Source organism: Plectropomus leopardus, chromosome 18 (assembly GCF_008729295.1).
Source record: "Plectropomus leopardus isolate mb chromosome 18, YSFRI_Pleo_2.0, whole genome shotgun sequence".
NCBI classification, from domain to species: domain Eukaryota; kingdom Metazoa; phylum Chordata; class Actinopteri; order Perciformes; family Serranidae; genus Plectropomus; species Plectropomus leopardus.
In genome coordinates, this window is record NC_056480.1 from 8,528,368 (window position 1) to 8,545,092 (window position 16,725).

The following is a 16,725-nucleotide window of genomic DNA, read 5'->3' on the forward strand; positions in this document are numbered from 1 at the left end:
AACCACCCAATTACCTGTCCCTAGGTTAGCTGCGATTTTGCTGTGAAGTTAACTCACATATCTGTGCCTTAAAATCTGCACAAAAAATAAATACAATTGCACAGTAGGAAAAAACACCACTTCTGTTGGGCACAGACTATATAGATAATGGACATAGCTATCATGATGTCAGCCGTTGGTCTGTGGACTGCCATTTTAAACGATCGAGTTCGGCATTTCGTCCATCGCCATCTTGTTTTTCTTAGAGCCAGAAGTCACTATATATATGGATCTAACTTACAGACAGCCTTTCACTCAAGCATCTCCGTCCTTAAATATGCATAACTTTGGGCTTTTAAATGCAAATGTGTGTTATAAAAACCACCTCCCATACAACTATCATGGATGTTGAAATAAGTGAGACCAAATAAATGTTTTTGTACCAGACTGTTAACATGTTTAGTTCTGCTGTTAAGTTGGGGGCATTTTAACATGGGGGTCTATGGGGATTTACTCTGTTATGGAGCCAGCCTCAAGCGGCCAGTCGATGAACTGTAATTCTTGACACTTCCACACTTACTTCATTTTTCAGTCTTGGAGTTTGTCACTTGGTCTGGTACATTCCTGCTCTTTCTTCCACTGGAGGCATTCAAGACATTCTTGCAAGAACATGAGCCTCACAGAGCTGAGAAACGTGAGACCCTCATCAACGCAGAAGTCGTGAGCAAATTGCTTTACTTTAATTGAAAACAAGCTCAAAGCCTTACACTTCAGCTATTAGCAACTGTGAAGAAACTAGTTGAGTCAGCTTTATTTATTTGGAAAGTCCTTCAAACAAGCACTTAAGTATTTAAAACACATCAGAAAAACGAAATGTAAGAAACTGTCTTTATCTTCTTTATCAAAACTATTGCCGCACAGCAAAGGTACGTTTTTTACTTCACGATCTTGTCCACATGGGTGCACTTCTCAGTGTGTTCCTCATCTGTTATTGCAATAACATAGACACAGATTAAACAGCACTACAACATGGGAATCTGCAGTATAATTTCAATTATTTGGAGATGGGTTAAATGGAAAGGCAGGCTACTGAAGCTCCAAATTGCTCTAGCTGAGAAGAAACTGTGGGTGCATTGTGTGAAATAAGGTAAATTAAACAGTAATTGAATTAAACTGTGACTGCCGGTGAGGGGATGTACAGTCAAAGGAAACACTGCCATCTACATCCTAGAAGTAGAGATGTAAGCACCAAGCTTGGGTGTAAACTGTTGCTTGTGTTGCACGGATGCCATGTTTCAAAGTTATAGGAGTACAAGATCACAGTCTTTAGCCTTCAATAAAGAGCAAAGAGTTGGAACACAATGCTCGACAATGTCAGAGGACAATGCTTTTAAAATCTCATTAGCAAAAGGCTGCCAAAACCAGCAAAAAGCCTGTGGTTGAGAAAGGTGGGGCAGAGAAGCAGCTTAAGTTAATTTGAAATGAGCAATAGTCATGGTTACATTGTACTGTAGCTTATGCAAACAGCAAGTAATGCTGAACCTTTTCCACCCGCATGTAATTAAATGTAAAATTACACTTAACACTTAAACTGGCTCCAAACACCCCGTGAAGCTAATAATGTGCGGGTGAGCACACAAACACAAATATTGCTCTGAATGCTCAGCAGAGGCAATTCATCACGCTAACAAATTGGGCTACCTGTCAGTGCCATTATCCTCCATCAAGGCATCTGTGACTCGTGTGGCCTCCGGGCTGCTGACAAGCACCTCTTGTTAGGTAGCAATCTTGCCAACACTTTCAGAGTGGCCCCAACCAAATTGGCTGACAGGCAAATTGGGGGATAAAAACTAGGGCATCAGCTACCTCAATTCAGTGTGAATGAATCTACCAGCACTTTTCACCTTTATACTATATACTGCCCTTTGTTATTGTCCTGAACAGCAACCCAGAATAGCTTGCAAAAAGCTGAATGCACAAACTTTTGCACATTATTCACAGCCAAGACATAACCTCAATACAGAGGGTATGAACAAGGGAAGAGGAGACACAACTAAGCAGTCTTGCAAGTTATCACTTCAAGTACTGAAAAAAAATGGCAAATATTCAAATTAAATGTTAACCTACTAAATTTCAATTCAATCTCAGTTTTATTTATGAAGTCTACCATCACAAATCACAATTTGCCTCAGATGGTTTTACAGCATATGGCATCAGGGCTGAAGGATATGATTTTAAAATAATATAACAATATTTTTACGCTGTATCGCAATACGCAATATATATCACAATATTTTGAAATCTCCTCTAACTAAGCTACTAAAATACAAAATTAATAAATGAACTAAAGTTACAAATAAAATCTACTATAAAAGTTACATAAACTACTGTCATAATAAAAATAAACAATATGTTATACAAAGAAATGATAGAATTTTTTTTTTGTCAGACGACATATTTCATCACATTGAACAGCCCTATGTGACATCCCTCAGTCCTTGGACCCTCACAGTATATAAGGAAAAATTCCCCCAAAAACCCCTTTAAATAAATAAATAACAAATAAAAACAAAACTAGATCGGGATGTATATGTCAATTCAATGATCAATGGTCCAATATCATAGATGCAAAGGAAAAACACTGATACATCATCAAGTTTGTGTCACTATTTTCACCAAAGCGATGAGGATATTTACTTAATACTGTCTGCAGGCCCCTGAATTGAATCTAATTGGAAATGGATTGTGGCAGACTTTGAGATATGGGCAAATATCGTATTGTTGTCCAATAAATTTATACAATACTGTATCGTTGTGAAACTTTGTTTTACACCCCTAGTATGAAACTGAGATGTTTCTAGGGTTGGGCAAGTAAATCTAATCCCATGACACCTTGCGATAACAGTGTTCCCCTCAAGATTTTGTGTCTCCCTTAAGCAGCAGTGCGTTTGTTTTATTTCGAGCCACAGGAAGATATTTACCGCCTCTGCTGACACCAGAAGGGCTACAGACACATTTGTACATCGTTGTAAAGTTGAATTATGTTTATTAAAATGCCCTCGATGCCCTGTATGCTGTTACAATTGCTCCTGCACGTTGGGGCGTATGTAACATTTGACATCTGGTGTTTCAATCAATACTGTGACTCTAACATCGCTTGTAAAATAATCAATTGCTGTTAACGAGTACAAAACAGACGCAAGTTACTTACATAAAAATTGCACCCCAATAGTTTTATAGGTCTGGTCCAAAAACCTATAATTGTTATACTTGCCCCCGGCTTGCCCCCCAACTCTGCGATTCCAGACGCAGAGACAAAACAACTTAAATCCTAAAGAAATGCAGCAAGAAAGAGCTGGTATGCACAAAGAAGCCAATTCAGTCCCGCGGGACAAAACAGGACAGAAGTAAGCTAAACGTATACACTGTCAGAAAACAGCAGAGTGTATGCAGCCTCTACAGAACCGTTCAGTGCGTCAAACGAGGTGAGAGAGACAGTGTGTCTGCACTCGGGACAGACAGGAGAGCTGGACGTGGTTAGCAGTAAACTATAAATGTAAACAGTGAATGCTGAGTGTAAGCTACTGTTTGTTAAAACCACCAGATGGTGAAGTTATATTTGCAGGGCGAAAAGTATATTCTGATCAGCTTTAAGCTAGATCGGCAGATGACAACAGGTGGCCAATTGAACGGGCTGTTGGATTTATAATTCTTGCTTGCAAGATAATTTCCGTATGGACAGATTGTTATACAGCAGTAGCACTAATCAGTTATAAAGGGGAAATACTAGACAGTATTAGGGGTCGACAGAATATTGGCCTGGCCGATTATTGGGGCTGATAATTGACATTTTGTCAATTATCTGTATCGGTATTTTATATCAATTAAATTAAATAATAAATAATAAAAAAATAAATAAGAAATAATAATTAATAATTAAATTAATTTATTTTAAAAAAGAGGAAAGAATAAAGTGTCAGCATGGGAGGAACTTTTGAGGTAACAAAAAAAACAAAAGTTGCTGGGGAGCTTGATGTTGAACAGTTTAGTTTTGATGAAACATTTGCTAATGGCATTTAAACAAAGTTTTATGTTGGAGTTTGTTATATTCCAAATTCTAAATATTGACACAAAGATTTTTACTCTTATTGTGAATGCGTATTGGTTATTGGTCTAACTACTAATAATCAGAATTTGTATCATCCCTGAAAATCAATATTGGTCAACCCCTTGACAGTATTGCAGTCTAAACTATTTGCTTTCACAAAATATTTACACAATGAGATTTTTGATAGGCTATTAATAGAACAACTAGAACAGCCTGTTAAGTTCAGAAAATGACATTACTTTACTATAATATAACACTAGCAATATCACTATGTCCAAAATCTAAGATGATATCTGGCCTCATATCACAACAGATATTATATAATTGAAATTGCCCAGCCTGAGTTGTGTGTATACTTTTCATTGTGTTAGCCGGTGATGTCCCTGAGCCTGAAGCTCCTTCCCATCCCAGCTCATCTACACATGCCCCAGGTGGCCTGAAAAAAGATCTGTCGCTCTCTGCCTCACACACACTGTGCAGCACACCTCAGATTCACAGACTCCCCGGCTATGCCTGACACTAGTCCGCTGGGAGGCTCAAGCCTGGGAAATAGCACTTAATCATCAGGGGCTTGACATCCAAGTCTCCAGACTGAGGGGAAAGCAGCAAATAAAAAAAGTTCTGCAAGGCAGAGTTAAAGTGTGTTAGCTTTCTGGTGTCCTGCAAGTGTTGAGATATGATTTGCGTGCATGAAGTCTCAGCCTGCAAGGCTGGAGCAGAGACAGGAGAGATGGAGCCAAAAAAGTCATTACCTTTGGCACTGCTGTGAAATGGCTAATAAGTTGCCGTGGTAACTCCGATATATTAAACAAAAAATAATGTAATCCTAGGAAACCAGCCTAGAATAACCAGGGCTAGGCTCTGACTATAACTTTTTCCTGTTGCAGGTAACCGGACACTGTGTGAACACTAAATATTTCATAAACTGTTGGACAGTCAGTCGGGGGTTTAGGCAGAGATCACAGCTGCAGCCAAGTGTCTGGTAGGAAGATCAATCACAACTTATTCTCCATTTTCCCACACTTCTGCCCGAGTAAATGTGATGCTGTGCCAGCAGCAGCCGCTTCTGGTTTGGCCTAATCTACTTTAAGACAGAAGTCGTGTTTTTCGTGTGTGAAAAAGACAGAAGCAGGAAGAAAAAGAGAGAAAGAGGAGGGTGGGGGGGGCGGCACACACACAACTCCCACTAATTTTGCTGGCTTTTCAGAAAACAGCTGAGGTGGTAACATCACTTCATTTCCACTGCATTTAACAACTTTCAGCAGCGAAGGCTGCATTATAAAAAGGGGTCAGAAACACTGAAACATCATTTGTGAGGTGTTAACTGATATCAAAGTGTTGTTTGAGATAGTGAAGGATTGCACAAGGCATTCTGTGAAACTGCTGACATTCAGGTGTTAAATCACACATCTCTTGTTTTGGGCTTAACAATCAAAAGCCGGCGAATATCACTGGATGTTTTCTTTGTGTCCTACATGAAGTAAAGTCACTGCCTCTGAAAAGGACTGACAATCTGTATCACGTCCCATCTGTAGTGTTAGAGCTGCCAATACTGCAGGTTTCCCACCCTGATGACCTGAATATTAACAGACCCTATAAAAGTGATTTTACAACAAAAAATTCAAATCATGCTGCACCCCAATTTTGCAGAGTACAAGAGGAGAGGCAGGTGAGAGAGGGAGCATGTGGGCAAGCGGCAGGATCAGCTCAAAGAAAGAACAGAAATAAGGCCATGTGTCCTGATAGTTTTAGAGCACATTAGGCAGTTCTCCAATGGCTCTTGGGCTGAATCTTCTATTAACCTGGTAAAGCTGTTGAAGTGAGCGTGCACGCTGCAGATGGCACACAAACGCTACAGGAGCAGATGGCACAAATACTACAATCCCAACTGTCTCAACTGAACACAACCTTTTCAACTCACCTAAACAACTTCAAGACTATCTTTTTTTAATGTTGCAACAAAACCCAGATTTTTGATTTGGCAGACTAGTGCTTAAGCAATTTTGCACTGTAACAATTTTAGCACTCCAGCCATCTTTAGCCAATATATCCAACATCAACTGTGATGCAACCAATCCACACATAATAAAGCCTCTTTATCACTGTCATTATATAGCTTACTATATCAGATACATTAATTTTGTCATGCTGGGCCATCAACTCAGATATTAGTAGAGATCGACCAACAGTGCATTTTCAAAGGCTGATATAACAACGAAAGTTTGGACCAGAAAAACCTGGTGGCCAATTAATCAGCCTGGACTGGACCAGCTCCAGCCAAAAACTTCACTTAAATGCATGAAACTAGATCACACCAAGACACTATCACAGGGTTCCTACAGCTTAAGGAAAGTTCAACTGAAGATCTTTGGAGATTTTTTACACCACTCTGAATGAAATTTAAGACTAATTTTACAATAACCCAAATGGAAGAAAATACAAAAAAATGAACTGGCAAATCAAATCATAATTTGATTGGATGTTGTAAATGCATATCAGTGTTGGTTCCTCTATCCTAGTGAGTCTCAGGCTGTGAGACACATCAACTCCTCCATCAACTCAAAAAGAGACTAATTCTAATTTTAATTAATGTACCTTGTACCTTTAATAAATCTACCTTGCACCTTGACTGCGTGTTTTTAAATTTGGTACATTGATTAAAAAAAAAGTTATTACCCATTATTTGAGAATTACAATGCCATATCAGGAAAAGGGCTTAATAATCCTGCTTCCAGTGTCTTGGTATTTTTAATACTTTTGAAAGATTGACATCTGAAGATTAAGACATTTCAATATCAGTTAAGGCCTAATTTAAAAATGAATGAATGTTATGCCTTTTAAGAATTTTTAAGTATCCGCTGGAACTCGACACGGACATAGCAGGAGGGACCTTCTTTCTCTGGAGCTGTGCCCACTGATCAAGCTCCTTTTTGCTCCATTTAGCACAACCGTCCTCTCTTCAGCTCCGCTCGGTAACGTACATCCCATCTATCTCGTGGAGACTGCGCCATTGGCCACTATATGAGGCAGTTTCTGCAAATAACGATGGATTGTTTAACATCCTATTGGCGCTGATTAACCAGCCAAACCGATAAACTGATCGACCTCTTGTTGTTAGAGCCACAGGCAACCCCAGGTCTTATGTTACTTTACATTTAAAATGAGTTTCATGCAATGCGCTGGTATTGATCAGTGCTTTGTGCTCAACAACCCGAGCTGAGGTTGCCAATCTGAATACTGGAAGAGAAAAAAAGTTGGATCACTGCATATTTAGTTAGTCTGGCCTACTTTATTTCATGACCAACAGCTGAAAACCCAAAGTTGTCAATTTACAATGACATGAAGCAGCAAAAACTACACAAATCTCTCTAGTGGTGTTGTCACAATACGGGAATTTATGACTTCAATACAAAAATTGATATTGATGGCATAAAATGAAAAAAAAGTATTAAAAGATAAATATGGCAAGGCTAAAACATGATAGCAGCAGCTCTTCTTTTCTTGGTTAGAAGTAGGAGAACATCCGAATGAATTCAGTAAACATTAATGAGAGACAGAGAGGAAGCACAGCTGCTACCTGTGTATTAATACTGTAGAAAATGAGAAGTGAAACTGTAAATTCAGAATCAATATGTATCAATACATCTTGCGTTTTGACAACACTGTGACCTGCAAACCGTTAGTATCTCTACTAAGACGGAAACTAATGATTATTTTCATTGACAATTAATCTGTCAATACTTTTCTCAATTAACTGACTAGTTGTTTGGTCTATAAAATGCCAGAAAATGGTGAAAAATGTTGATTAGTGTTTCCCAAAGCCCAAGATGAAATCCTCAAATGTCTTGTTTTGTCCACAATCCAAAATTATTCAGTTCACTTACATAAAAGAGTAAAGAAACCCGAAGATATTCACAATTAAGTAGCTGGAATCAGATAAATTGGACTTTTTTCTCTAAAAAAAAAAAAAATAAAAATCAAACCAATTAATCGATTATTAAATTAGGTGGCAATTAATTTATCAGGTGACAGCTTGTCGATAATCATTGCAGCTCTACATGATGGATGACTGTAATTATTTACAGATGCACTCTTTGACTGATAATTTTAGCACTGCACAAGGCCAAACACACACCGCTTTGGTGGACTTCACTACTGAACGCTTACACCCTGTATGACACAATGTGAGCATCCATCAAGACCTTGCACAAAGCTCCAGTCATGCGAAGCGGCAGCCGTTCTGATGCCGAGCGGTCGGAGACAGAGTAAGGATCTAAGTGTGTGAGTGTGAAAAGTGAAGGTCTGTGCTGCTACACCCAAGTATCCAGCTCATTATTTGCTCGACAGCGACGCTTCTTCTCCCCTCACTCTACTGTCAGAACAGACTCCATTGCCTGCCATAACCAAGGTGGAAAAAACTGACTGCTTCCAAGGAAAGCTCTGCTCCCGTACACACATGTATGTGCCTCAGCGTACAGCTTTCAGTCTAGTTAAATTTTCCTCCCAGTAAGTCAATAAACTGGACAGAACATTTGTATAAAAGTCAACTCAGAGAGCAGGAACAAATCTTTCTGATATCTGTCTGAGGAGCTCCAGTAGCAGTTTGAAAAATACAGCAGCTACTTTAAAAAAGGGATATTTTTCTACCAGCAGGGTCAAGGAGTTACATCTCCAAAAGGTAAAGTCTAGTGGGCAGTCATAACAGTTTCTGAGCAGAAACCATCCACTGACTCGTTGCCTTAGGAAGAGCAGTATTTTGAAGTTGGTTAAAGAGGGAAATGCATTTTCAAGTCAAGACACAACTTTGGAAATTAATTACTTCCATGAATGCAAAGACAAACAAAATCCCACTTGAATGCCAAATACAGTCTGCCTAGTCTTAAAATAATCAACAGATATTAGGAAACCAAAATGAGCACAGCCAGATAAGAGGCGAGTCATATCAGCAACTCGCCTACAAAATTGTGTTTGCATATTGCAGCATAAGCTTGACATTTTGGTGCTTGTAAATCCAATCAAACTGCCGGCTTATTTAACGTAATGGTTAGCTGCAGATAATGTGAAGCTCTGTGCGGAGGAAAATCAATAACAAGCATCCAGACGACGGCCACTTCCAATCAGCATCCTCTGTGCTTGCAGTTGTAGAAATACATGTTTTCTTTTGTCACTGTCAAAAAGGGTGAGGGAATTAAAATACGCAACGCAACATAATCAGAAAAAATGCTTTTTTTTTCGTACAGACTGATCTCACTTCTGAGAGTCAACAGAAGATACCAGAATAAATCTTTGAGTAATGTCCCAATTAGTATTCCTGGCAAAAACAGTACCCACTGGGGTCAGGTTTATGTGTTAATCTATACAAAAACTCTCGTGCTAAAGACGCCATACGCACTGAAGAATTCCTGAAGGTGTTAAAGATCGAAGTAATGTAGGGCAATGGTTCTCAGCAGGATTACACATGGGGTCAAAAGATGACTAGAGGGGGGATGAATGTTGCAGGATTCATGAATAGTCAACTACAGACACATGTCTGCTGTACATCTACATTTTGATAAATGCATTTTCCAAATAAGATGATTAGTTGCATTATCTTATTATTAGTAAAGCATCTAAAAACATTGCTTTATGACTGAAATCATCATTTAGCGCATTTAAGGCTGCAACAGAAGGTTTCATCCAAGCATTGCTTTATTTTTGGGATCCCAGAGAAATTTTTTTGAGAACAACAGATGTAGACTACTCATAGCTGCAAGGGCTTTTAAACTCTTGAATATCAAAGAGCGCCTTTGCTTTCTTTTCTGTGACATGTTTCCAAAGAACTGTGCAAATTCAACAGTAGCAACTGATGGCACTTCGTGGCCTCAGAGTGAGGCAAAGAAGCTCCTGATTTCACTTAGAAGTGCAACAAAGATATACCATAGGTAAAGTACCAACTGTGTGACCACCCCGGGCGCAAAACGGACACATGCAGGCTGCAAAACATTGACACCCAACTTACGGCCTGAAGACCAAATCTGTCCCCTGATAAGGTATCCCCAACAGAGGTCTGAGAAATGTCCTAAAATCTGAAACGTTCTAAAGTTCAGGAAATGTCCAAAAATCCTACAAATGTCCTAAATTCCAAGAAACATCCAACAATCCTAGAAACATCCTACAACCCTGGAAAAATCTCAGAAATGTCCTAAAGGCCCTGAAAAGTCCTAAAATCCAAGAAATGTGCAAAAATCCTAGAAATGCCCTAAAATCCTAGAAACATGTACGGGGCAGATGCAACTGGCCGCTGGCCTCCTGTCATTTTGCAAATCTGGCCCCTAAGCAAAGCAAGTAGATCATGCCTGCTGTAAAGAAATAACACAGCGCTACAGCTTCCAATCTTAAAGCTGAGGGTCAAGCTCATATGAACCATGTAGACCCTCTGGTGGCCCTAAGCCTTGGCCCATGGCTATAAAATGCAATCAAGCTATCAACATAATTGAAGAGGCAAGTGTCACCCTGAACAAGATGGAGCACCTGTCCTTGAAAATTAATAAATGAATGCATCAGTCCGACAGCCTGGTTGAATGCCACAGACAGCAGCAGCGAGGGGATGCTTTGCAACCAGGCGGACTCCTGTGAGCCCATGTGACACCGTTACAAAGCGGAATAATCTTGCATTGTGATGACAGACACACCAGATCGTTGGCTTCCGGGTTATAAGAGGTCTGCTGTTATGATGTGCAGCAGCTGTAATTTGTGCACAAACATGACAGTCCACTATGCATATGGTCTTGGAGAGACATCACTTTTGGTGTGAGATGCCTTGCACAAGTATTTAAACCTCTGAACCCTGAGCAAATTAGTGTGCTTTCTTTAGAAAACATCACAAATTGTAAGGAAATTAGTAGATTTTGAAAATTATTTTTAAACAGCAAGGGCAAAAAAAGTTCAGAGAGAAAAAGAGTTAGGGAAAAACTATATTTAAAGTGAGAAGAATTACATTATTCAAATGATGTTAAAAATTATTATTATTTTTTAAATTGATTTTTCCAGGTCATTTTCTTATTGTTGTTTTTTATTAAATTGTTAGGATTTTATTTAATTTTCATTTTTAAAAGTTTCTGGTGATTTTCTTATACTTTTTTTTACTTGTTTCTTGCAAATTTTTCGGTCATTTTTGCTTTTGTTGCTCCTTGCCCTCTTCCCATGTTTTTTAAAGATATCAAGCTCAGGTAACAGTTAAACGTTACAAAAAAATGAGCTAAATCTTAAAAAGGAGGGGAGTCGTTTTTTTTAGCTAAAAAAAAAAAAACTTAACTCACCAAGTTGTGTTAAACTTAATTTCAACAGTAAAACATTCATCATATTAATAAGCATTTCAACCTCACCGGCTCGCACTGAATTAATTCAAACACAGAAATCATGCATTCTTCCACATACCCTAAACAAGTGGTTCCCAACGGGTGGGTCACAGTCCAAAAGTGGGCCATGAATCAACTCAAGTCAGGTGATGATCATGTCTAGTTTGTTTTATAGTTTTACAGAAACAAATCAGCAAGTTTTTTTTAAATAACCTAAAATTTAAAAGTAAAAAAAAATTACAGGGAAAAAAACCCGAACAAAATCAGCTAAATGTTTTAAAGCAAACATGCCTTCAATTTTAATTATTACTGAGGTCCAGGCTTAGTCCCCAAAGTCCTCAAATCCCAGAAACGCCCCTGATTTTAAGTAATTGCTCTTTAATCTTGCAATATGTTTAATTTCATTTTGCTTTAAGCCTACGTGTTATTTACAGTTTGTAAAATAAAATTGAGTATGTGGTAACACCTCTTATGTACAGACCTTGAGCCAGTGACTAAGGAGAAATCTGGACCTGGACCAGTCGGGGACCAGTTGGGAACCAGCGCCTTAAACCAAGCTCTATCTGCAGCTGAAACCTCCTCACAGGGCTCACTGCAGCTATTATTTTAGCCTTATTGTTAATCCTAAACAACACCAGAGTGGTCAAATCAGACCTGCTAGCTGTGTGTCACTCGGTTCATTACGTTTAAATGTCAAGGTCCCTCAGAGGGACCACACATCAGGCCAATGACCTGATATTCCAAGTGGTTGTCCCTTAGACATCAGAGACAACCAGCCGTTTTGGGGAAAACAATCATGAATGTGAGGAGCTAACGCTTACATGAGTAAGTTGCATGAGTGCCTTTCAAGTGAAAGCTGCCATATTTGCCCAGAATACCACAGAAACACATTTCTATGCCAGAAACAACTGGATTGATATGAAGAAAAGATTGTTTCGTGCAATTAACTTTGATTACGTCTCTGTAATAAGCAGATTCCACTTTACATGTCATTTGCTGCAAAAAATGGATTATTAGTACATTTTTAGTTTAAGTTATCCTATTTGCCCACAAGCTCTAAGAAACACATTCCTATGACACAGATGTGAAAATGGATTTATGTTAAGGAAAACGTGGTTTCATGTAGTCAACTCTGACAACTTGTCTGTAATGAACAGGTTTTTTTTACTTTACATGGCTTTTGCTGCAAAAAAGGGTATTGGGTACATTTTTAATGAAAGCTGTCATTTTCCAGAGGCTTTTAAAAAACACATTTCCATGCCGCAAACGTGTAAAAATCGATTACTATGAAGGAAAACATGATTTCATGTAGTTAACTATGCAGTTAACTTTCATAACTTGTCTGTAATGAGCAGATTTTCATCACTTTACATGTTATTTGCTGCAAAAAGTAGATTTACGGTTCGTTTTAGTGAAAGCTGTAATATTTTCAAACAGCTCTTGAAACCACATTTCTATGCCAGAAACGTCTGAAAATGGACTATCGTGATGGAAAACATGGTTTTATGAAGTTAACTTTGATGTGGGCAATGAGCATTTTTTTTACATTAGCTGTCATTTGCTGCAAAACGTTCGTTTTTAACAGTTTAGGCGTCATTTGCTGCAAAAAAAAAAGTGGATTTTTAGTGAAAGCTGTCACATTTACGGCTACAGAGGGTTCATACAGCTGTGTTCAAAACTGTCATTGACTTTTACAGAGTGAAATAATACACTGAAATTAACAGACTTTCATTTAAAAATGTCAACCCCTGGAGCTGTTTTGGACATCGATCTCTGTCTCCACAAGCAACTGTTACCTAGATGACAAACGTTAGCTAGCTTACCATGGATCAAACTCGTGGATGATGCTCTCGAACCGGATCACGGCGAAAAGTCTGGAGCTGAATCCGGCCAGGCAGGCCAGGAAGAGAATGCTAAACGAGAGTAACGACTGCCACCCTGCCGGCTGTGTCAGTCCACCAGACAGGCCTCCTTTGCCCCCTCCTCCACCCGCGGCGCCGGGTCGGTTGTTCCCGTGAACCGAGCCCCCGGCGTTGGTGGACGCTTTGTGCTTGCCGTCGCTGGCTGCGTGGTGCTCCGCCATTTCTGCGCGCGGTGTCGGTTAGATTTGCTCGAGCGTCCCTCCTGCCGCGCTCCCCGTGTCTCCCTCCGCTCCGTGCTGGCGTACACTCCCTTAGTTTGAGCCCTCTCCTCGTCCGTTTTCTTCCTCCAGAGTCCCCCGGGTGTGTGTGTTTTTGGATTCAGTATCGCTACTACCGAGAGGCAGCCGTTACATCCCGAAACGCACACTCATGCGCCACATACCGAGCCCGCAACAGTCACTCCGCTTCACGACTGAACGCCGGTGGAACTGGGCGGGAGAATGCGGTGGGCGGGGCGTCCCGAAGCTCTCGTGGCCAATCACAGATCGACAGCTACAGAAAGGCGGGGTGTTATGTCTCTAAGCCAATCAGAGAGCAGAAGTGCCTTTACAAACAAGATAGTCCACCAATGGAAACACACTATATTATAGCTGCGACTGATTGAAATAAGGATTATCCCTGTTATATATGAATATTGAGTCATTCTCGCTATAAATACAACCCTTATTACTCAGCTTAAAGTTGGCTTTATAGAGCTGGATTAGTCACTTTTCATAGTGAAAGTGCTCACAGTCCTAAGTATAAAAGGGAAATTGTCTTCTTGCAGTTAAAAACTAGGGTGAAGTCAGGTAAAGTAGGACATCAGGTAAAATGGGTAATAGAGAGCCCCAGTAATGAGTCCTAAAACCCTGAAACAAATTAACAAATCACTACCTACAGCTCCCTCCTCTCAAAGTCAACTTTTTTTGTTAGAAGCCTTAAATAAGACCTTTGGTAAACACAACCATGCTGAAAAAAAACAGATTTTTGACCAGTTTAAGGTGTGTTTTGGCATAATTTTTGATGGTTTAGCTGGTCCTATCAGCTTGTGATGGTCACTCTAGCTGCTTTATCCACTGAAGTTCCTGTAAAACTGAAACCAAATTAATGCACTAGAGTACTGAGAAATAACCGTATCATGAGGTGGTAGCATGAAAAGCAAATGGCATAAATCAGTTAAGACTTCTGTCATGTGTTATGCATAAAGATAAATGTGCACAGCTTGATAGGCTGGTCACACCAGTATGTCAAAACATGAAAGACCAGCAAGAACTGGGTCAGGATCCTGTTCGACCAGCTACAAACAATTAAAACCAGCTGGGTTTTTTTTCAGATGGGAAGCTAAAAACACTTCCACATTTTGTTTTATGACATAAAATACGTCATTAAATACCCCTTTGCAAATTTCAAAGGTTTGGTGTGTCTTATAAAAGATAAGTGCTCACAAGTGGATAAATTATACAACAGAACATCAACCTGAACACGCCATTACAGCATCATAGCAGTGGTGACACGACCATAGTGTAGTTCATTTTAGCCTAGCAAAATGCAAAATCTTAAAAGTCTTGCTGAACAAAACCTGTAAAGACTCCTACAGACTGTGGGGATTTTAGTAATCTTATAAGTTTAGTGCAGCTATGCTATGCGACATGGCTCTGAATAAACTTGGGTACAACATCAAGTTTGATGTCTGCAGACTGTACAACGATAACACCCACTGAATCACAGGCTACAACAATTGTCCATTAACATCAATAACAAGGAACAAAACTGCACTAATTTGAGTAATCCATCTATGCTGCTGTAGTGGTAAAAGAAAAATGAAAACAAACATGAATAGAGCCCTCAATAATAGTAAATAGTATAATAGCAAATATAAAGTGCCAAAAAATTAAATAAATAAGCCTGTGTGAATAAACTTTTTAACAGTTGTGTCAGTTTATTTATAAAATTAGTCAGGATAGACACTTTACTGTCACATTACTGCCTCTCAGGTTTAAGACTGAATTGCACCTGTGAATGAAAATTCAGTTTACTTGTCAAAAAGTTCAAAATGACCGGGGCAGATAGCCAATCACAATGGGGTGGCACCTGGGGTGGCCAATCAGATGTCAGGGGAGGCCCGTGCCACCCCACGCCACTCCCTAGACACGCCCCTGGTGTGTGCAGATAAATGTTCTCAGAGTGCAATATTTCTGTTGCCCTTGGATGTTCTGGACTGGGTGGTGGAGAAGTAATAAAGATTGATGTGTCTCATCATTATTATGTCCCCCAGCAAAGACAAGAACGCAGCATTCATCATTCTCTTAAACTCAGGATGTACTTTCACAATTTCCCCCGAAGCCTTGAAAGCCTATATTGGAATGAGACACCTTTTCTTTCTTTTTTTTAAACATTTCAAATAAATGCTCAAGTTTTTGATTGATAGTGTACATTCATTTTGTGCTTGCACTGTTTCATATAACAATGAGACAGAGGCAGGAAGTGTTATTGATTTATCTGAGATGTGATTCAGTCCCAAAGGGAGGAAAACAATCGTCCAACAGTCCTCCTCTGTGTAATATCACAGATAAAAACAACTTTGTTTTGAAGTCAGAGTGGACAAAGAAGTCTTTTCTCATCTCCTCTGACATTTGTTGCATATTATTGCTGCTTTATGTGAACCTGTCCTGCCGCACACATTGCTTCATCCCAGGGACTGATTGCTACTCATGAGAGGGGAGTGGGTGGTGCAAAAAGGGGGAGGCATGTCAAATATTTTTTTTTAGCACTGGTCAGGGAGCTTTTATTTTGATCATGATGATTTTATACCTAGTTTTTACATGATTTTTGACTGGTTATTTCATTACATATCACTGAATTGTTTGACTTCATGATCTATAGATACATTGCTGCTTATATGTTTTTTCTTTTCTGTGCCTTGTACGGTTTCCTAGAGTGCACTGAAAGGTACCTATAAATAAAATGCATTGTTATTATTATATTTTGGCTTAGGGGAGGGGTTTGTATATTTTGCATCTATTAAACCACCATTTTTTAAAGAATTGAAAACCTCAAAAATTACACCATTTATTATAAGCAGAAACTGTAAAACTGAGTTATCATTGGATTTTCAAATTTGCCACAGTCTTTGAACATATCATCTGCAACAAACACTTCTAGCAGAAAAAAACATAACCAAATCTGAACTTAAATGGTAACATTTCATCAAAATCACGTCATTCTACGTCTCATTTAAAATTTGGCCGAAAATAAAATGCTAAAAAAATTTTTTTGTTCATTTTAGTTGCCTTTTTCCCCCATGTCTTTGAAAGAAATGAAACAAATGTCATAAGGTTTTACGGGGTTACAGGCATCTGACCACAGCACAAGAAAACTGATGTCAATTCAAGTTTTAAAG

At 39.1% G+C, this 16,725-nt stretch overlaps 1 protein-coding gene across 1 annotated transcript in view; it reads right to left on the reverse strand.

Moving 5' to 3' along the window:
* The window catches only part of LOC121957621 (dolichyl-diphosphooligosaccharide--protein glycosyltransferase subunit STT3B), a 122,667-nt gene extending 108,921 nt beyond the window's left edge, over positions 1-13,746 (reverse strand). Inside the window, exon 1 of the mRNA XM_042506306.1 lies at positions 13,248-13,746. Within this exon, the coding sequence (XP_042362240.1) occupies positions 13,248-13,507 (260 nt within the window). The 5' untranslated portion in view covers positions 13,508-13,746. The remainder of the gene's footprint in view (positions 1-13,247) is intronic.
* Positions 13,747-16,725: the final 2,979 nt, after the last annotated feature.